General features: G+C 44.6%; 1 protein-coding gene across 1 annotated transcript in view; it reads right to left on the bottom strand.

Annotated features, from left to right (window-relative positions):
- CACNA1I (calcium voltage-gated channel subunit alpha1 I) overlaps positions 1–21,359 on the bottom strand; it is a 91,811-nt gene that overhangs the window by 45,124 nt on the left and 25,328 nt on the right. The window contains exons 4-7 of the mRNA XM_071731255.1: positions 10,439–10,598; positions 7,940–8,255; positions 7,039–7,131; positions 907–1,213 (exon numbers count right to left, since the gene is read on the bottom strand). Coding sequence (XP_071587356.1) covers positions 907–1,213; positions 7,039–7,131; positions 7,940–8,255; positions 10,439–10,598 — 876 coding nt within the window. The remainder of the gene's footprint in view (positions 1–906; positions 1,214–7,038; positions 7,132–7,939; positions 8,256–10,438; positions 10,599–21,359) is intronic.

Below are 21,359 nucleotides of genomic sequence, written 5' to 3'. Positions count from 1 at the left end.
GAACACTCCATGTACAAGCATAAGTCCATGTGCTCTGAATCAGAACAGACCTCTTGACTTCAATGAGAAAACTAAGTTTGTGTTCCTCAATCCTCCAGTTTAGCCTGGAAGATCAAATGGACACCCGGGGAAAGAAGCAATGAATTAATTGACACAGTGTGTGAAGCCTGCAGAAACCTTTTTCCCAGCAAAGAAAATGAAAGACTAAACATGCAAGACCAGCTGAAGGAAAATTTGCTTTTGCTTACTAATGGGAGCATAACTTAAGAAAGACATCAGCATATAGCTAATACTAACGCTATACAACCATTTTTATAACCACTATTCAGGCCAGGAATGAAAATTAAAACCTAATCTCTAGTTTTACACAACAGCATGTGCTCCCATCAAGAGAAATTGCCTCCATTCCCTTGCATGTCAAACTGGCTTCTTCAGTATTGTTCCCTTGGTTCAGGAAGCACTTTATTGCAATTCTACTCCCTTTGCCTCTCTCTCTTGAGGTCCCACAGCAACTAGTTTGGGAAGAGACCTCTGGGAGACCTGTTGTGTCACTGAGCCCAATTCTTAGTCCCGCTCTATCATCTTCTAATACTTCTCTCTCCCAAAGTGCTATCATCACCAGGAGCCTCAGTCAGTGCCTTAAAGCTTAACACATTATGGTCTCTGGGTTTCGGGTCTGGGTTTTCCATGTTCCCTCCTGGTCACCCCTGTCTCATTCCCATTCTGATTGGTCGCCTGCATCTCACTGGTCTGGTGTGCTGGCCTCATTCTCATCCTCAATGGCCAAAGTTAATCCTAATTCTGTGCTTTGTAGGCACAGGTCCTTTGTCAAGCTGGCACATGGAGATGCTCCTAGTTACTCTTGCATCCTAGTTACAGTTGCATCTTTACCCATGCAATCCTTACTGTAATGCCTCTGGCTTTGTCTCTTTGTGTCTAGCTTGGCATCACTGGGCTCCACGTGTCCCTGTCGCCGGCTCTGGATGCTGTTGTAGAGCCCGAGGGTGCGGCGTTTGGCTTTGCGCATGATGTGGCAGATGTACTGGAAGATCTCCTCATAGCAATCTCCTGGCTCCATGTAGCTGGCGACTGTGCTGGAAGAGAGGTACCGGACCCTCTGCTCCTGCATCAGCTGGTGTTCCCTCTGCTTAGTCTCTGAGAACTGTGTGGCAATGACCACCAGGCACAGGTTAATCATGAAGAAGGAGCCCACCTAGCAGCAAAAGAGGAAAAAGGACAGTCGGTGTCAGCACGTGGGAGGAAATGCAGGAGGAGAAATGTAAGAGGAGAGAGGATGAGAAAATGACTGGAGGCAGACAGAGCAATGTGAACCAGTCTGCGTAGAGAGATGTGATTTCAGAGAAAGCCAGGGTTGGCTGAGCTTGCTTTTGAGATCTCACTTCATGTAATATCCATGCAGAACTTAGAGCCCTGAACTGAAATTCAGGAAACACAAGCCTGCCACAAACTGTTGGCAGGCTTTAGGACCTTTAGAAAGTCACTTAGAAATTACCTGCAAAGGGTTTGATGAAAACAGGACTTTTTCTTTCCCTCTCCTTTTGTGTTACACAGAAGAAGGTAGACAGGGGACTAGTTTGGTAGTTTGGTTGCTTTCTCCTTTGCTTGCTCTTTCGCTACTGGAAAAATCATACGCTGTCATTTATGGTCTCCAGCTTTTGGAGGGCATGTCAGTATCTCAGAAGATTTTATTTATTTCTACCATTTAGACCTCAGTTCACCCTGCAGGAAGATGGCACTTTGCTGAAATGAATGAATGAGCTCTTGAAATCAAAGAGAAGTTTACAAAAACTAATGACTGAGAAGGACACCCAATAGTGCTTCCTGGGTCATTTTCTGTTCTTCTGATCCTTCTGATACTAGACATATTATATTAGCTCTTATTTTACTTGCCCTCCAGCCTAGGTAGCCCTTCCATTTTAAATACAAAACCAACCACGACTCACTCCCTCAGCTACTTCAAAACAAAACGCCCAAGTTCTTCCTATTCCCCATACAGAAGCCAGAAATATTCTCCATACAGAAGCCAAAATGTTTAATAGGTTTACTTTACACCTTCGCATGCTACCTTGAAGATTTCTTTGCCTCGGTTTTCTTATCTGTAAAATAGGGCAAATAATTCTTGGTGCTGAGAGATCTGGAGGTAAACATCTCGCTCTCAGTGTTACATATTGTGAAATTACAGATGAATCTCCACTGGGAGAGCTACCCATTACATTTAGGATGAAAGTTGGTCTTCAGCATGAGAAGAATTCAATACATAAAAGGGCTAGTAACCATGTTCAAAATAATTCTCAAATGCTATGATGCCTTGATTTGTTGCCTCTTTCCCATAGAGCTGTAAGTGGCAATATGGCACTGACAAAATGCAGAGACTGATCTCTAAACAAGGATCATACATCTGCACTGCTCTGAAATAGACTCTGCAGGACAGCCCCTGGGAGAAGAGGAAGCATCAGCTCTAGAATTCTGCTTCCTCTGGAACAGGGAGCATCCCTATTAAGGGACATCCTCACATCATGATCCCCCTGTACAAACCCACACAGAACCCAGCCTCACCTCCCTGTCTTTCCTTTCCAAGCAAACAGCTCTGACACAGAACTTGATCTAGTCCTGCTCTTAAGTACACACACACATCTCCTCCCTGTAGAACCCTTCCAGCAAAGGACTGATAACCAGACCCCAATCCTTGTGCATGGAAAAGGTTGAGTTTTTTTCAGCATGTACCCCAGCTTGGTTTACCTATCCAAGACACTTTCCCCTCAATGCACAGCCCTTGCCACTCCCCCACCAGCTTGCTCCCTTGGTTGTCCCTTTCCCTTGCACACAGGTGCCCAGCAGCTCCATCCAGAGGCTCAGTACAGTGCCTCTCAGTATTTCAAAGGGGAGATGTCCCTGGTAGCATCCAAATAAGCCTTTGAAATATGAAACCCTTCCAATCCATATTCAGCATAAGGACAATAAATCATCTCAAGATAAATGGCTTTTTTTTTTTTTTCTCCTCTTATCAGCACCCTTCAAAGCTGTTCTCATTCTGTTTCCCTTCATCACTGAGCCCTTCTTTTTGCTCTTCTCCCACCCATATTTCAGCCTATTTTCTCTTCAGCTTCTGTTTGTGGCCTTGGAAATTAAAGTGATGCCTTGTTCAGATTCCTTTGCCTTCCCCCAAGATTTTCCCTATTACATGATATCTTGGGGGAATCCAAATTCTTCTCCAATGCCCTCTCCTCCTGTCTTTCCCTCAGCACCACACTCCACTCACACGGGTTTGCCCAGTCAGTCATTCCCCTCAGTTTACCCTGAGCAAGGCAGGCTGGGGGGATTGACACCAGCTGTGCCAGAATTTCTGGAATGCTAATTGTGATACTGCCTGGTATTTTCCAACTTCCAACAAGTCCACAGATAGCAAGTGATAAAGACTTGTAACAGCTTCTCTCTAGGCTACAAGCAGAGGAGCTGAGGGCAAGAAGATGCCTTCACCGTGGTTACAGTGTGAGTCTGGGGCTGAATCCAGAGAGGGGTCCAGATTTTACTTTACCAAGCCCTGTCCTCACAACCACTGTTTGCTTTGATGTCCCACCAGGTACCCAAAAAGGTGAGGAGTGAAAGGACTGAATATGATTACTAACCCCCAGTCCTTCAGCCTCTTCGCTATGAACACCAAAAGCAAAACAAATGAGCTTGTTTAATCCTGAAGATGACAGGCAAGTCCATAAACTCGAAGGCTCTGTCAAGCTTGACTCTGACTCCTGACTAGCAGAAGAACAGGAAAGGTCCCAAACAGCTCATAACTGAGTGATGCATCTCAGTGACCTGAGTGGGGAGACTGAAATTTTCTGACATGGAGTCAGACAAAGCACCTGAGGGAGGCAGAAGACCATTGATCTGGAGCCCCAGCACAGTCCTGTCGAGCCCTAAGACTGAGCTGTACTTTGATTAAGCATATTCTGGCCTGGTTCAGCCTAAGATTCGATCCCTGTCTCTGCAATATCTAATAAAATCTGATGGTCATGGAGGTGCTGACCTACTTGTCCTTTTTGGTTTTTATTATTGTTTATACCTCCATATCAAACTTGTGTAAACACTGAGCACTTCAAGGAGGACACTGAGTGCTGCAATGTGGGTGCCAGCCTGAGAGTTTAGGAGAGCTTTCTGTAGTCCAGGAACCACATAAGTGGCCAAGTAGCTGGAGAGGTGAAAAAAGAGAGAGGTGGACCTCAAGCAGGAAGGCTCAAATGAAACACTGACCCAGGAGGTGAAAGAAGTCCTTCCTTCACATCCACTCCCTGATCTCTGACGGAGAGTGAAACTCTTAGCAATTTAATGAAGACATAAAATGCTTTTACCAGGTTGTTCTGCAAGGCCACTCTGAGTACCAATGCTCTTCCCCTTCTGAGGGAGCATCTGTGCAGAAGTCCTAACCATCCTGGTAATGTACCCAGCTGGTGAAGGCTGCTTCTTGCCAGATGAACAGCAGCAGTTAATGCCCTTTCAAAGGTGTTTGAAGATATCTCTGTGGGGGAAGGAGAAGTCATGGATGCAAGCATAGCATCCATGCTATGCTTGGATAACAAAGAGGCTGTGAAGATCCAGCCCCAGAATAGCAAGCTTGAGCCAAGGCTAGGATGTATGTCGAAAAGCAAAAAGTCAGGGCTTGAAGTATGACTGTCAGAGTAATCCTGCCTGGGCCTTACAACCATGGAGAAGGAGGGAAGAATAAAGGCTGGCAGGACTGTGCTACATGAGACTTGAAAAGGGATCACCATTTCTATAAGACTCAAGGAAAATGAAACCAGGTGATAGCAAGTTCACATTGCTAAACATTGCTATGTGCTGCAGAAGATGCATTACAAATGCACAGCAGGTAACACAGAAAAGTTAAATACTTTTTAATGTAAGTCCACCAATGGCAAAAGAAATACCCCATCTAACATATAGCTGCTTTGTTCTGAGAAGTCCTCTGAATAAGTTGAGGTTTGTGTGCTCCGGTGTTTGATGGAAATAAACCTACATGGCTTCTGCAAATGAGGAGGGAGTGTCTAGAAATGTCAATGACACTTCACAGCAAAATCTCTGGTGGAGTGCTTAATTGAGGGTTTTCAGCATCTGCAAATTCAGAGACAAAGTTTGACTCTCTGGGAATCCACATGAGGTGAGCCAGCAATAAAAGGACGTTCCTGCTTAGAAAACAAGAACATGTTGAATTTATGTAGTTTGGAGCAGGGAGTGAAGGGCAGTTGTTGGAACTACCCATCAGGAGACAGGCATGCCCACCCCAGTGCGCTCTGTACAGTCCTTCTTGGCTCTGGAAGAGACTGAGTCTAAGACAAGGAGTAAATTCTGTGCTGAACTGCTCAACTGTACCAATCTGAGCATTCTGACTATGCTGCTGAAAATGGAAATGCAAGTAGGTAATAAATACCTACTGCATCATGGGAGATCTGAAAAAACCTTATGGGAAATATTAGTTTTCTGAACTTACAAAAAGCAGTGGATGTTCTGTTTGTCTTTGGAAACAGAGCAGGGGGGGAATTCCCCTCCCATCCTTTGCAATCATACCTCTGCACTGTCACTCCATGGAATTCTCCTGTCTTAAAGTAAAAGCAGCATTACTTAAGGTGTATTTCACCTCTGCTGTCATTATTCATGCTTCAGCCCACAGGGAGTAGATCATCTTTCTGTTTTTCTCTCCTTGTGGCAGTGAAAGGCCAGAAGGTAGGGAGAATTCAAGGATGCCATAGAGATCCAGGTTTTTCTTGAGTTCTCTGACCCAAATGGACCAGTAGATAAGTTTGGCCATTCTCCATATGTACAAGCTGCAGAATATCTCACAGAAACTGGATTAAGGTTTGTTTGCTCTTGAGTCACTGCATGTCAATTTGAATTTAAACTAGATCCTGTGCCAGGTGAGTATGCTAATGTTACTTGGTGACTGCTTCTAGATATCCTGTTTTTAGGATGGCAAGGCCAAATAGAACAAGTAGTAGGTGAAGAGGAGAGTCCTAGCTAGATCCATTCAACAGCCCATGCAAATGCATGTACACCTTGGAAAAACACACTGAATTCCTTACTGGTTAAGCCACTTAGAACTAAATTGCACTGTTGTGTACAGATTTTATACTTCCCATAATTCATCCTATGTCTTTCCATTCTACTCTTGAATTTGGTCCCCATGTGGCAAAAGTGCAGGAGGTTTCATAAAAACAAAATTATTTCTTGTTAGAAACAATAAATACATTGATACATTGAAAAATAAATACATTGATGTGTGGTATGCTTGAGGAATGGAAGAAGAAATGGCATCATATTCCTCACATCTTTTCCCAGGCATTGACAACAAATGTCCTTTCAAGCAAAGTAACCTTGAAACTTCAGTTGTATAAATCTATGGGGCTTATAAACTGCTTATTAAGTTCTCATCATGGACACATTTCTCTCTTTCCATTACCCCCAGCCACAATTGATCTTACACAGCCAGTTCATGTTGGACTGCTGACACTTTTGGAGCACCATCTCCTTTTTGTTCATGGTGAGGAAGTAATTCAGCCTGACAGACCCTGAATCTGACAAAATCTGAATCTGAGACCATGAATCTGAGAAATCCAGGTGCTGCCAAAAGCCATAAAGCATGGATCAAGAATGACTCAAAAGCTTAAAACATTTAAAGAGACCGAATAGTACAGCAGATACAGGAATGGTTTTCTGTACTTTCGGGCCTACTGGTTTGGGGAATTTACTCTGAGACAAGGCCTATGGATGGGACAATATCTTACACTGTGTATGTCTGTCTCTAGAAATGAATCATCAGAATTGTTTTTTAGTGAAAGAGAATAACCAGGCTGACAGTTATGTGATCCTTCCACTGACTTTTGGATTTGAAAGTCAACTGGTTATGTTTCTGAGATTCCTAGATTAAATCCAGGTGAGGCCATTTGCTTCTCTGGTATCTGTGTTGACTGAGCACCTCTTTTTGTAGGCTCTTAGCTAACACTGCTGGGAGTCGTCAAGTCTTATACTTACAATTATCAGCAAGATAAAGTAGATAAAATTGTAGAAGGAATGGGCATCCATCACATAGTACATTATCTCCACCCAGCCTTCCAGTGTGATCACCTGCAAAGACAAACAGCAAGAGAAACAAGAAGAAAGTGGCCTTCCAGAGTTCACTCCTCTGTGTGTTCCAAGCAAATAGTGGCAGAGCTGTTGTACCCCAAGGAAGGTGAGAAACAACAATTCATTTCAAGGAGGCCATATTCCATTCCAGAAAAGCAGCATGGTACTGCTTGGTGACACTGGCATACTGTCAAAACCTGTGAGATCATGCTAGCCCACGGCAGGAATATTTAATTAAAATAGTTCATTTCCCTGGATCACAGCAGAAGGAAAACCTGCAGCAGGTTCCTGTGCCCCTTGGACTGGACACTGAGTACAGCCGGTGGACAAGAAAAAAGGCATGGATTTTAGCTCCCATCTGCAATGCACACTGGGCATTAAAAAAAAAGAAAAGAAAAAAAAAAAGGAAAAAAAAAAAGGAAAAAAAAAAAAACCAAAAAAGGTGGAAAAAGTAAAAAGAAGAAAAAAGGGAAAAAAAAAGAAAGAAAATAAAAGAGGAAAAACAAAGAAAAGAAAAAAAGGAAAAAAAAAAAGAAAAAAGAAGAAAAAAACAATTCAGCCCAGAGGGTGTAGCTCATTTCAGCAAGGGCCTGGAATATCTCCATGGCTCTATGTCCCTCCCCAGCTTCAGGAAGATGGTTCATGGTATGCTCTCTCAGCACTCTTGTCTCTCTTGCTAGAGTAGTTACCAGGCCCTTTTCTCTCTACAGCTGTATTGCACCCTGCAGAAATCATGGGAGCACAGAAAGATTGAGCAGGAAAAAAGAAAAAGAGCTTGATCCTTGTTATGAGGCTAACTTGGTCTTACCTGAAATATCACAATCCAGGCATATCCAATGTTGTCAAAGTTGATGGCACCCTTGTGTGGGTTGGCGTTGCCTGTACGGCACACGTTGTAGTACTGGTTCCAGTTGACACACATCCCACTGATGTTGAACTCTTGCCTGACTGAGTTGTAGTAATAGTAATCATCCTTGTCCAAACAACATTCATGGCCCCGCTCCTTCAGTGGGGGTATCTCGTGACAGCCCATAATTCCATTGTCTCCTGACAGTGAGCAGATAAAGGGCATCTCATCATCATCCTCGGGTTGGTAATAAGGTGGCAGGACAATGTCACCTTGTCTGCAAGGATAAAACCCACAGTCTCATCAGTGACACTGGTGGATCTGGGAGCTCCCATCCTGACATAGGGAATGCTCTAAGTAAGGGGTTTCCAGATTTATTGCTGCCTCAAAAGAAGGGAATGGAAAACAAAGCTTCTGGAAAACAGGAAATTTCCAGGGTGAGTCCCCATTTTTCAGAGCTTTGCCTGACATCAGATCATCCCAAAGCAAATTACACAATCTGATTGCATGGAGATTAAGAAGAGCTGGAAGGCAGAGATTTGCATTCTGATCACTCTCTGCATTAGCATCAAAGCTAAATCAGATGCAGTGATATGAAGGAAGTTCACCAGGCTTTACTGTGATGTGCTCATGTATGTAACCATTGATGGACATGTTTTATAACATTTGGCAGTGAACCTTCTATAAAAACCCGAACCAGTTCATGCATAATTAAGGTTGTACAGCTAATCCTTAAAATTGGGAAACACAAAGTTAAAATTGATTTGGCTTTAACTTTGACTCCTCCTTGACACTTGGCATTACGGGTACAATGTTTCACGACAAGTTCATGTGCTTTTGCCCAAATAATGCAAGCACCTTCCAAATGCATGAATAATTAAAATCATCTATGCTTGCCAAGCTGGAGATGAGCTTATAATCAGGAAAGTGAAAGGTGGATATTTAAAATTCTCCATTAAATTTTATCTGGTGCATTCCTTGCAGTGCTGCAATATACAGCTTTCACATTGCACGAATGCAAACTTTTTCATTAAGTGTCATTGGAATAGGGCAGGTGTTGATGAAAAAGAAAAGAAAGTCTCATTCTAAACAAAGCTGGACTCAGACACAAAGATCTGTTGTAATACATACACACCACTGGTGAATTGGGTGCCTGCAGAATTAATTTCTCTAGTAATGGGCAGCTAAAGATTTTCTAGTATCTGTTCACTTTGTAGTCTGTGGCCTCTATTCACTTGGTTACATCAACTCTGCATGGATAAAATTACACTACATTAAAGTAGTACTACCCCTGATTTACATAAAAGACAACCATCCTAAACACTCATTTTCCCTCAAGGAATATATAAACACAGCAAATAGCTGCTTTAAACAGCTCCTACTCTCCAACCTCACTGCTGTTCTACAGATTGTATTTTCACACTTTTTTTTGTTTTCAACTTGAGATGATCTAAAGCTTCAAAACTGTTTAATCAGTTTAAATTGATCTACAGCTTTAGGTTTTTTTAAGCAGTCTAAACCGATAGGATGTCTGAGATTAGTATATGGTTTTAAGATGGTTTTATAAGCCTGAGAACTGCTAAAGCCAGAAAGTCAACAGGAGGAGCTGTGCCTTGAAACTGGTCCTCTTCTCCTCAGAAGAGTAATCAAAGAATTCAAGGCAGTCAGGAGCTTTTCTACCCCACAGCCTCTGAGAAGAAGAGGCCCCTGGTTCCCCCCAGAATAAACTTCAGATACCTCTAATCAACTCTTGTGTAGCTCAAGGCTCTCTTTACCAGAACTGTGCTCACATTTCCCCATTTTTTATTTTTTTTTATTCCATCTAAGCAGCCATTCTCTCATTTTAGGTGCTCCCACTTCTGCTGACCCAGCTGTAGCTCACCTTCCCAGAGCACCTCTCATATGCAATTCTACACCTAAGTTTTTCCAACAATTTCCCCATGTTCCTTTCAAAGCCTCTGGAGGCAAAGCACTTCTGTCCAAACTGTGACTTCAGCTTTATAGTTCTATCTCAGAGGTGCCAAAGATATCCCTGGAAGGATCAGGTGGCACTCTGGCCTTCTGCAAGACCCCTCTGGTTGTTGCTTTCTGAAGAGGGAGCAAGTTCAGGAGAAAGAGAGCATGGCTGTTGTTTCAGAGTTTCAACTCTTTCTGGGAACAGGAGAAGCATCTTGAACCCCTGGGCACGGCTGGAGGAGGCAGCTATGCTAACCTGTGCCTTGCCAAATCTAAATGATTCCAGGAATCTGTGGACTGTGAAGAAAGACTAAAACCATCTGCCTTTGCCCTCCCTCCCTTTCCACTACAAGTCTTGGCCAGCATTCTGCATGCTATCATCCTACAGCATTTTTGAGCAAGCAATACACAGAGAGCCAGGGAGCAGAAGGCAAGAGGGCAGGGAAAGGGAAAGAGAAACATCCCTGGAAGAAAGGAAGGAGACATCATCTCCCAGGCACTCACATTGTGAAATTCTCCTCCATGAAGCAGCGGTTGCGGAGCAGCCCAGCCCACAGCTGCACCCCGATGATGCCGAAGATGAAGAAGACAAAGAAGCAGAGAAGAAGGACATTCCCCAGCATGGGCAAGGTGTCCAGGAGCAAGTTCACAAGGATGCGCATGCCTGCAGGAGGAGAAAAGAGCCAGAAGGAGCAAGTGTGAGATAGAGGGACAGAGAAAGAGAAAAGAAGAAAAAGAAGAGAAGGAAAGGAAAATTTAGGAGACGCATAAAACCCCCCCAAAAAAGCCACATGAAGATAACAGCATTGTGTCAGAATGCTGCCTAATTACTGCCTAAACCTGCCTAAATTTGCAATTGTTCCCCTTCCTTGTCATAATCTCTATTGACAAGCAGCCGGTAGAGATGCTGTGATTCTGTCATGTCTTAACCCGAGGCCTCCGGTCTGCAGCAACAAGAAGAAAAGGGAACATGACTTTTCGTACTATCAGCTACCTGACTGATATTTCTCCCTTTCCCTTCACTCCAGAAGGGCAGCAGAGTGAAAACTCTGTACCAATGGCTCATAGGAACTCAAAGGTCCCATCCTCAGATGGGTCAGGATGAAAGTCACCCCAGTTCAACAACTGCATTCTGCAAACTGTGAATTGCTTTGACAGACCAAGACCAGCCCACCTAATGGGATTAACCTCTCCAGCACTCACAACCTAGCATAAATTGGGTTTTTTTTCAGTGACAGTATTAATAAGGAGACAGTTGCAGAGATCACACTCTCCTCTCTTGGTTAGTCCTCAGGCCTCAGCAAAGCTGGAGAGCACAAATAGCGGGCATAGCCCAAAATGCTGTCGGCACAGCACATCTGGACAGTGCAACTGCTTCCCAAAACCTTTTTTAATTATTTCTACTTTTCTAATGAATTCTTTCTGTGGGTTTATTTATCCCTCAGCTCTTCAGCTCACATAGCCATAAGTAAGGGTAAGGATAGGCTCAATTCTCTGTGGATCTAATGACTTTTCCTCTGCTCTCTAGGGAAGGCAGAAGTCTAGAAATCCTTCTGAGCATCACCACACTGCCTTTACCCCCAGTGCACATCTCATGCAGTCATCTCTCCTCGACTCCACGGAGGTCCTTCCCCTGGAGGCCCAGGGAGTTCCTTCACTGAAGATGTTCCATGTAGGCCAGCAAATAATTAGCTAATTAGGTATTTATAACCAGTTCATTACTTCAGATGGCAGCGGCAGGGAAAAGAGGAAGGGAAGATAAGATTAGGATTCTCCAACAGCCCTTTGAGGCACAAGCTAATCCCTCTTGTGTGCCCAGCATCAAGTAATTAGCCACACAATGCTGTGCATTACTGTCTATCTTTATTCCCTGAGCTGCTTGTGCCATAGAGAGGAAAGTGATGCCCACAGGGGCACGCAGGCACGGATGCACACACACTGAAGAGAGAAGGAAAAGGGTGCCTGGTGTTGGACATGGGAGTGGTTTAGCTCTGGAGGGGATGTTCTGGTGACAAATGAGGGTGGGAGAAAGAAAGGAGCAATATTCATGGGTGGGTGATGTGTAAGAAGGAGAAGACGTTTAATGAAGGCTACATGGGACCATGAAGGACAAGGAATGATGGTATTAGCTCCAAGGCCAGGCTGTGGAGCAGCAGCAGCTAAGCCCTTCTTGCCTGGCCACCCAGCTCCATCAATAGTCCCCAGTTAAGACAGTTTCAAGACAGCACATCTGTAACTCAGTAGTGCAGGCAAGCAGCTCCAGCTGCTCTCTGGGGACCATAGACATGCTGTGAGTCAGTGATAGCTTTCTGACCCCTCACTGCACAAAGCCCAACAGCACAGGCACAGTGACCTGCTGCCTGTCACTGTGACCTGCCAGGCTCTAGAGCAATGCTTTAAGGCCACACAGCCTATCTACAGTGGAGTGTGTTCCCAGCATTAAAGCAGCTTCACAGTACGAGCTCAGCAGTTCTCACAAACTGCCCTGGTCAGTACATCAGGGAGGGCCAAGGGACACAGGAAGCTGTGCCAGCAGCTCTGCAAGAGGGGTGATGTTTTTCAGATCAATTGATGCTAGCTCCATCCCAGAGCAGAGCTAATGGGAAGAATGAGACTGCCCTTACACTGAAACACAGAACAGATAGAACAGATATTCCCACCAGAATTTTACAGACAACACAATTTTTGGGTCAGAATTTGCAAACCTTGGAAGCATTCTGCCTGCCCATCCGTTCTCCATCTTGACTCTCACAGGAGCTATTTATGGTATGGAATTGTGCTATGCACAATTGAACCTAGAGGTTCATAGCCACAACCCTCATGACAGGCCCTCTGAGGTACCTGGGACCACAACCCAGGAAGCACCAGGTGGCTCCATGCCAGGCAGGTAGCCCCGGTGTTTGAACTCTATTTCAGATCAGAAAGAATTCTAGCACTCGTGGGTTCTATTCCTAAGTCCAAACAAAAACTCAATTTTCATTTTAAAAAAAAATCACCCAGTTGAGCAGTCATCCTTCTCTGCCCATTGATGCTGACTGTGGATATGTAGACTGGCTTTTCCAAAAGCAGGAATGCTGAAGCTACACACACCCAAACATCAATTGCAATTTTCCTATGGGCTAACCACCTCTAAGACAAATCCATCACTTAACTTTGTGCAAAGCCACTGTTGCTTCCTGCCCTAACCTGCAAAGCAATTGTGGTGGGAGCATATTTTTCATGAAGGGCATCAGTTTTCTATCAAATGGGCCTGCTCTGCTGAGTTCAGGCAGTTAGTGGAGTTACTTCAACTACTATTTCCACACGGATGAAAGGTACAGTGTAAATACAAGCTCAGTACCTTTGTTCTCTCCATTGTTAGCCTCCTCCCTACTGCCTGCAATATCCATGCTGGAGCCCCTGAGCCTCATCCTCTGCTATGGTATTTCAGCAGTGCCCCTCCTGCACCTCTGCCAGCCCCTGTGGGCACTTTGCGGGGAAGCTCTTGCAGCCTCCTCCATCCCCTCCTGAGCTGGCAGCCTTGCATGGGTCTGCCCACATCTGGGGCTTCACAGTCTCCTGGACCCAGGAAAGGATGGAATGGTCCAGTAACCACAGTAGGGCATCTGCTGTGGGTCACCAAGGAAGGACCCTCACTGCCAGGTAAAGCTTTCATAGCAGGATGGTTTGAGTCCCACTGAGGCAGGACCACAGAGCAGTGTGTTTGCATGGCCTGACTGGAAGCAGGTTGCAAATGGTGACTGGTTCCTCAAGCACTCATGAAATACAGGGGAATGAGGGAGAAAAACTGAAAAGCCTAAGCATAGAGGATGACCATTTACTGCAGACCCAGATGGTTGTGACAACAAAGTTCCAAAAACAGTCACAGAGCAATGGAAATGTGCAGAAGGAATATCTGTCAGGGCAGCTTTGGGAGAATCCTACCCTGGAGAACTGGGACACCGCTCTTTTCCAAGGGGTCTTATCTGGACAAGCCCCCTTCCACAGCAACATAGGGTGCACCTTGCGTGAAAAGTTCTGGAAGGTGCTAGAAAGCCAGTTCTTTGACAAAACCCTGCTTGGTGCCTCCTTCCTACCTTCTGCCTTCTCTGCCTGCTCCTCTGCCCCTTCACTTCTCTCTCACTGTGCCTACATTTCCTCCCCGCCTCTGCACTTCTCCACAGCATCTGTGCACACATCTCCTGGCCTTCCTCCCCACTGCTGACTTTCCCCACATCCTTGATTTTCCTTTACCATCGGCAGAGCAGAAACCGTGCTGGCTCACAGCAAGGAGAGAATATGAAAAGAACAATAACCTTTTCTGAAGCAGCAGTTGAAAAAAGGAGACAGTCCCTGAGAAGAAAAAGGAAGAGGGGCCAGGGAGTCTCAAGAAAGAACAGGGATGGAGAGCTCTGATGAAGCAACATTCAGCAACCAAACAGGCTCCCAGGGCATCAAATATGAAAAGGTTTTGCTCTTCACGGGGAAGAAAAGCTAGAAACATGAAATATTCATGAGTGCCAGGTGTGGGCTCTGAAAGGCCTTTTCTCCTCCCTGCTCACCCTAATGAGGAGACCAGGGAAAAGTAGGAAAAAGAAGAACATCAGCTGTGGGCATCCAAGGAAGGATCCTCACAAAACGACGCTCAGGCAATGCTTCCCTGCTGCTCACCCGTGCGCTTGGGCAAGGGTGGGGAAGGGAGCTTGATGGGACTTTGCTGGCAGGACTACTCCTGGTAGGAGCATCCTGCAGGAGTAAAGCCACAAGCCCAACAGAGAGGCAGTCACTGTTCCAACACAGCAGGGGAGCCTGGAGGGTAAAGTGTGCTGCAGGGATGCAAAGTGGTGGGAGAGTGAGAGTAATGATGGGGAGCGAGCTGTCAGAGGGAGGCACAGGGCTGAGCAAAGGCAGAAGACAAAGAAAAGTCACTGAACTCCCTCCTGGGTTCAGACAGAGCAAATACTCTGTCTTGCCCTGGTGGAATCCAGAGGCCCTTCCTGACAAACTCTGCAGATGCTACAGTGACCGTAGCTGCCTCCAGACACTTGCCATCAACCCTGATTAGCCTGGCCTGTCACAGCTAAGCAGACTTGCCCAGCATGTACCAGCCCTGGGGAAAGCATGGCTGCAGCACTGAGCAGCTGGGGCAGAGCTGGGAGGAGATGAATTCTAGACAGGTGGAACCAGCTGCCCAGTGCAGGTGTGCCCAGCTGCTTACCTCCACCTGCTCCTGTCTGGCATCACTCGATCACTTTGCCCTCTTTTCCCTGCTTTTTTCAAAGAACAAAGACCAAGGCATGAGCTGATTCACTCCCTAGCACCAATCGCCCTGTGATCTGAACAGGGGATTGGCCCAGGAGAGGATGAGAAAGACTTCATTCTGGTTTCTTATACCTCACCCACCTTTGAGGATTTTTGAGTCCTTCCCACCTCTACAGTAAGGGACAAAGCTGATGCATGCAGAGTCAAAAGGAGATAGCGGTTTGAGGTAATAATTCCCTTGCTTGGAGAAAAACAGATGGAAAAGAACACAATTCTTCAGCACCCAGCTTATCTGCATCATGAGCCAAGCCACCAATTGTAATTTTAAATGGAGTAAAATCAAACCTCTTCCCCATCAGCACTTGTGACTGCAGCTGGCATGACATTTTGCAGAGCACAGGGATTGAAGCATCATTCTGTCTCTCAGCCAGGCCACTTGTCCAAGCATGCCTTCTTTCCTTCCTCCCCTGCCCCAGGACACATGGCAGTCCACCCAGCAAGCTTGGGGTTGGCAGGATTTTACTTGCGCATGCTCCTTTTACAGGAATTTTTAGAACTGAGGAACCATTCCAGCAGACAGATTGTATTTCTACAGAAAGCACACAGAGATGCACCTTTTTTTTTTTTTTTTTTTTTTTTTTTTTCTTCCAGCCAATGTCTGTAGTTAAAATAATCTTAGCTTATGTGCAGTGTACAAGCTGGTGCCACAACCTGTGGCCTTCCTTACTGGTCTCTTGCTGTTCCCAGGCTTAGCTGTCACTCCACACATGGCATTCATTTATATCAGCTAAAATGTGGGGCCACACTGCTGCAAAGAAACCGATCAGCTCTGTGTGCAACTATAGAGTTGCCAAGTTCATTGTTCTTTGAACCCACAGTTTGCCTCACAACTCAGATTCCTCTTTTCCCCTTTGCTGAATTCCTCCTCACCGAGGCCTCTCCAGCCAGCACACATGTAAGCAAGAGGAGCTCAACTGAGCAGCCCTGCATGCAGTTCCAGATGCCTTCTCCTTGAGATGCAAAGGCAGCCTTGTTCACGGTGCAAATCATCACCCCCTGCTTTGTGCCAATGTGAGAGAGCACATCCAGATGGCTGGCGTGACCCAGATTAAATGCACCCTATGGAAAAACAGGTCCACTTGACAGCACGAGGTAGTAAGAGGTCTTAAGCAAGCTCCACTGCTAAGGAAAAGCTGCCCCAGACACAAATGTGAAACACTGACCTCATTCAGAGGCAAGCAAAGTCTTCCCAGTGATCTGTTAGGTTCACAGTGAGTTTGTAGGTTATGTATAGGGTTGAGGAGTTTTGCACTTGCAGGTTGTCAATGTGAGCCCTAGTTTAGGAGCACCACTAACTTCCTCCAACAACCCATCCTTGCCTTGCTGACAAGCAGAGCTTTCTACCATCTCTGACTGGCTCAGGGACACCTCATCCCACTCAGCCTGTTGATGACCTAAACTCCAATTATAGAATTTTTTTTCACTCCTCAGCTTGACCACACAAAATATCAAAGCATGACATTTCCAGCATTTATAGATCTTCAGCCTGTACAAAAAAGCTGTTGTTAATTTTCTCAGAATTATGAGATCTGATCTCGGTGCAATACTGAATCAAGCATTAATTGTCCTCAGTCCTCACCTTTAAAGTACCCCCTTAGCATAAGCCTCAGGTAGCCAAAAAAGAGACTAAGGCTCTTGGAAAAAGCTGTTGGTCAGAGCTTCACCCCACTGGAACAACAGAGCTCTCCAGAGTAGGTTTAAAGTGTACTGATGTAAGAGAAAGAACTCTCTCAAGATTGCTCTGAGGCTGTAGAAACAATTCCCTTAGGAGCCAGAGACTAGAACAAGCCACATTGTTTTTCACTCTGAGAGCAAGATGCTTAGATGGATCATGTCAGGGCAACACAAGCATCAAAAAGAAAAGGAAGGAGGAGGAAAAAGAATACACCACTTACACACACACATACTCAGCTAACACAACCACCAAAAAGAGAGTGCAAATGAAACCCAAGACATGATGTTTTCTTTGGGGGGAAGATAAGGAAATGAACACGTGCTGCATAGTCATGATGCTCAGTACACCACCAAAGAGTTGCAAGTGACAGAGCTGTGGCTGAGTCTCGATATTCTGAATCCCTGAGAGCTTTCCTTCCTATTTGCCCATCAAATGGCAGGTGCACATCAAGGTAAAATAGGCCCCTCCTAGAGAAACTTACCATACAGAACTGTCAGCAAACTTGAAAATTACAATTCTTTTTAGCATGGTATATAGCAACAAGCTCCATGGAGGCCTGGCCTGGCTCACACTGTAAGTAGTTATTGCTGCATTTCTTTGCTGGAGATGTGGAGTAAATCCTACAGAGAAACAAGCCAACTTTCTGCCACAGAGTAATGAAGATCTGCCCATAAGGATTTTTTTTTTAAAGAGAATATCAAGATGTTGAAAGAAAATAAAAACAAAAACCAAACATTAGAGAATAATATGAGAGATATAAATGAAGGTCAAGGAAAAGGGAGGACAGGAGCACCTGTCATATGAGGAGAGGCTGAGAAGACTGTGTTTGTTCAGCCTTGAGAAGAGAGGGCTTAGTAGAGGGAACTTGCTATTTACAAGGAGTGACATGGACAAGACATGGGGCAATGGGCACATGTTGGTCCTGGGGAGATCCCGTTTAAACACAAGAGGACAATTTTTCACTTTGAAGACAGTCAGACATAGGAGTGGTCTCCCAGGGGAAGTGATGGATTCCCCCACCTTGGAAAGTTTTATTCTCAGCTCGATGGGTTGCTGGGATATATCATGTAAACAACTATATTAGAAGGGTCAGACCAGATAATCCTTGAGGTCCCTTCCAACCTGACATTCTATGACTCGATGAAAATTATCTTCTCATAAATAAAAATCATCTTCTCATAAATAACACCAAAAATGAACTATGGCTTGAAGGCTCAGACTATAGTTACTCTTTCTAAGTCTGTCACAGAAGACAGGTGGTCTAAACAGCAGTTCCAAGTCCTCCTATTTTGCAGATTTCTCCAAAATGCAGAAGAACCAGTACAAAAAATAGTTCCTTCCTGCTGAGCTGGAGCCTCATTAGCCCTACAGAGGGACCAGAAGCCAGAGCTATGACAGCTGGAGATGCCAAGTACTTTGAAGAAACAAGCTTAGCAGTAAGGCCTCCTAATTGTAGAACTGACCCCAGGGTTACAATGGCCTCAAGAATGAGGGCAAACTCCAGAGCATTTACCTTGAAACTTAAATGCTGACTACTCCTGAAAAAAGGGGGGGCCTGGTCCAAGCTTTGCTGGGATCCCAAAAGAAGGAGACACCTCAGCTTTGCATCAGGCTGCACCTTCATTAGGGATGCTGTGAACCCAGCTAAGGTCCATGACAGAAAGCTTTTTCACCACAGACACTCACTTTCAATATGTGCCACCATAGCACAGTTGGTAGCCACATAATCTATGACATGAACAGAAATGGGAACAGGCCAAGGTCTCAGTCACAAGCCCCCTTCTTCACTCTCTTGTACTATTAACCCCTTTTCAGCTTTGGGCTGTTTAAGTAACTTTGCCTTGGAGAGTGATGCCAGGTGTCAGATGATTTCTCAGAGAGGTGTCTCTCTGGGGGATTGCTGTCATTCTGTTCTTTTTGCTAATACTGAACATCTAATAAGCAACACCTACTACCACCTGCTAATGTTGTTCATTCACTGATCATCATTTTTTCCCCATTTATCACTGCAAGGATGACTGCATTCACTTTCAGTGAAAACTCTATTAAAAACACACAGCACCAGCTTTGCTTTCGGAATTGCAGGAGTCACCCAGTGCTGGGGACAAAAGGTAAATCCAGTGCTGTGGCTGTGAGCCACTTGCCTCTATTCCATAAATACCCCTAGGTTCTTTACATGTTTCTAGTGCTGCGTAAGTAGGACAGAATAATGAAAAATATTATGTAAAACTGTGTTAATGCAACTTCTCGTTAAGATTTAAGGGAGCTAATTTCCTCTTGCTGTCACTAACATGAATCATGTTTCTTTCTACTGCAGGCAGTGATGTGACATTAGGTGAAATGTGTGCGAAGAGGAGAATCAGGCCTGAAATACATAAAGAATGAGAAATTTAAGGTTGTGGTTGTAAATTGCCTTGCCCACACACACACAAAGTGTAATTTGCATTAGTGTAATATGACATTATATTTCACCCCATAATACACTGTCATTATTGCTCACATTACCATGGTATCCATGGCTTGATAGGTCCCATGGGACAGATTCTGCAAAACAGCTCAGCTCCCATTTAGCCAGCAAAATATGTGGCTGGGGTTTCCAGTTTGCTGTGTTACACTGGAAGCTGGGCTTGTTTGAACAAACAGCAGAATTGCCACAATGGGAGCTGTGAGGTGCTGAGGATTTTTTAAATTCTGGCTATGCAGGTTCCCCTAGAGGAGAAAGGAGAAACACAGATTCCAGTGAATGTTTCTATATGGCTGTTTTTTTAAACTGTTGGGTTTTTGTTTTCCAGGCTTGCCTTACTTCCAATAATACAAACTCTGAAGTGTGGTTGCTAACTCTTGTGATTTTTATCTTGGGATGTGTGGCACAAACCTTAAGGCATGAAATCTTGCTATGACTTGACAATCTCCCATCACAGTGAAAAATTGAAGTTTCTTCTATTCCACACTATCATAGGGGCAGGGGAGGGGGGAAGAGGACTACAAGACATGAGTCACAGGTCTAAAGGTCTGAAAAGCAGGGAAAAAGCAAAAATAACCTGTGATTTTTTTTTCCTTTGCCTTTTTCAAATCTCATGGTTTTAAACCCATCTGACAACCTACAAGCATACAATTTGTAACTTCTGAATACTTCTTTATAATAACAGTGAAACTGAGCAGACAGGTTCAGAAAGGCAAAGATTACTTTCTCCCATGGTCTGTGAGCACAAAAAAGGGGGGACTCAGCAATACTGACAGTACAGTATAGTACAAAACAAAGCATTACCATGTCTACATTTTCTGCACTTCAGTGTTTCCCAGCTCCCTGCCATGATACTACACTGACAAAAGGATATAATTTTGGTTTTGTCTTTAGGTTTTTTTTTCTCAAATTTACTTTGATTACCCATTTAAGCACATGACAAGTATTGCACACTGAGGAACACACACGAAAAACAGCACTGACATCAGACAACAAATAAATACAATTGGAGCCTGTCTTCAGAGATGGAAGACTTCCTCCAGCACTTTGAGATGTTGGTCTGTTACAGCCCGCTCAGTTTGTTAAAAAGCCCCAGAGAAGCATTGATTTGCAAACCCAGCCAGAGTATTTATCTGAGAGTCAATAGATTTTTGCTACACTAGTCCTTGCCCTTGTTTCAGTTCCATTCTCTCCCTCCCACTACCTCCACTTTCTCTGTATCATCCTACACATAGAGGCACATCAGCCCCACAAAGCCCGCCACTTGCTTGCTGTGCATTTCTCCTTCAAACCCCATTCCTCTTCTGCTCTTCTCTCTATTGATCCTCATTCTGCCCTGCTCTCCCTCACCCCAGTTCCCTGTATCCTGCACACACCTGAGTTAGGGCTCAGCTGACAGGATAAAGAGATGAACATACAGTAAAGAGCAGCTCTGAATTACACTTGCATCTCAGATCTGCCTCCCTCTCTGAGGAAAGACATTCTTTAATGACCTGGTCCATCCTTTTATGCCTCTTCCAGGCATAAATCACACTGTTCTCTTCAGTACTTCCCTCCACCTGGCTAGGAGATTGGGTTGGGAAGGGAGGATACAGACCAAACTCAGTGTGGTCGAGTCCATCTCCTGTTGTCATTTTTCCATCCTTCCACTGCCCACCTGCCCGCAACAGAGAATTACTTTTTGAATGCACATGTAGCCTGACCAGGGAACAAAGAGGGCTTTTGAACCTCTTTCTTGACTTTTGTATATGAATGCTGCAAGAGAACATCACCCTTACCTTGTACTAATGTGCTCAGGACTGTGGATAAATCTGTGCTTACATGTAAGTATGGTTTGTGTCATTGAGATGTGATAATAAATATTTACAGAGCAGCTTATATGAAGAACTGTGGATGGGCTAAGGTTAAATATTTGGAAAATACTACAGTATCTAAGTTTCAGTTATCACTTCACAAATAAAGCTGTGACAGGAAAACACTTCTGA

This window comes from Heliangelus exortis, chromosome 1, assembly GCF_036169615.1.
Source record: "Heliangelus exortis chromosome 1, bHelExo1.hap1, whole genome shotgun sequence".
Taxonomy (NCBI): Eukaryota; Metazoa; Chordata; class Aves; order Apodiformes; family Trochilidae; genus Heliangelus; species Heliangelus exortis.
This window is presented reverse-complemented; position numbering and strand designations above follow the sequence as displayed.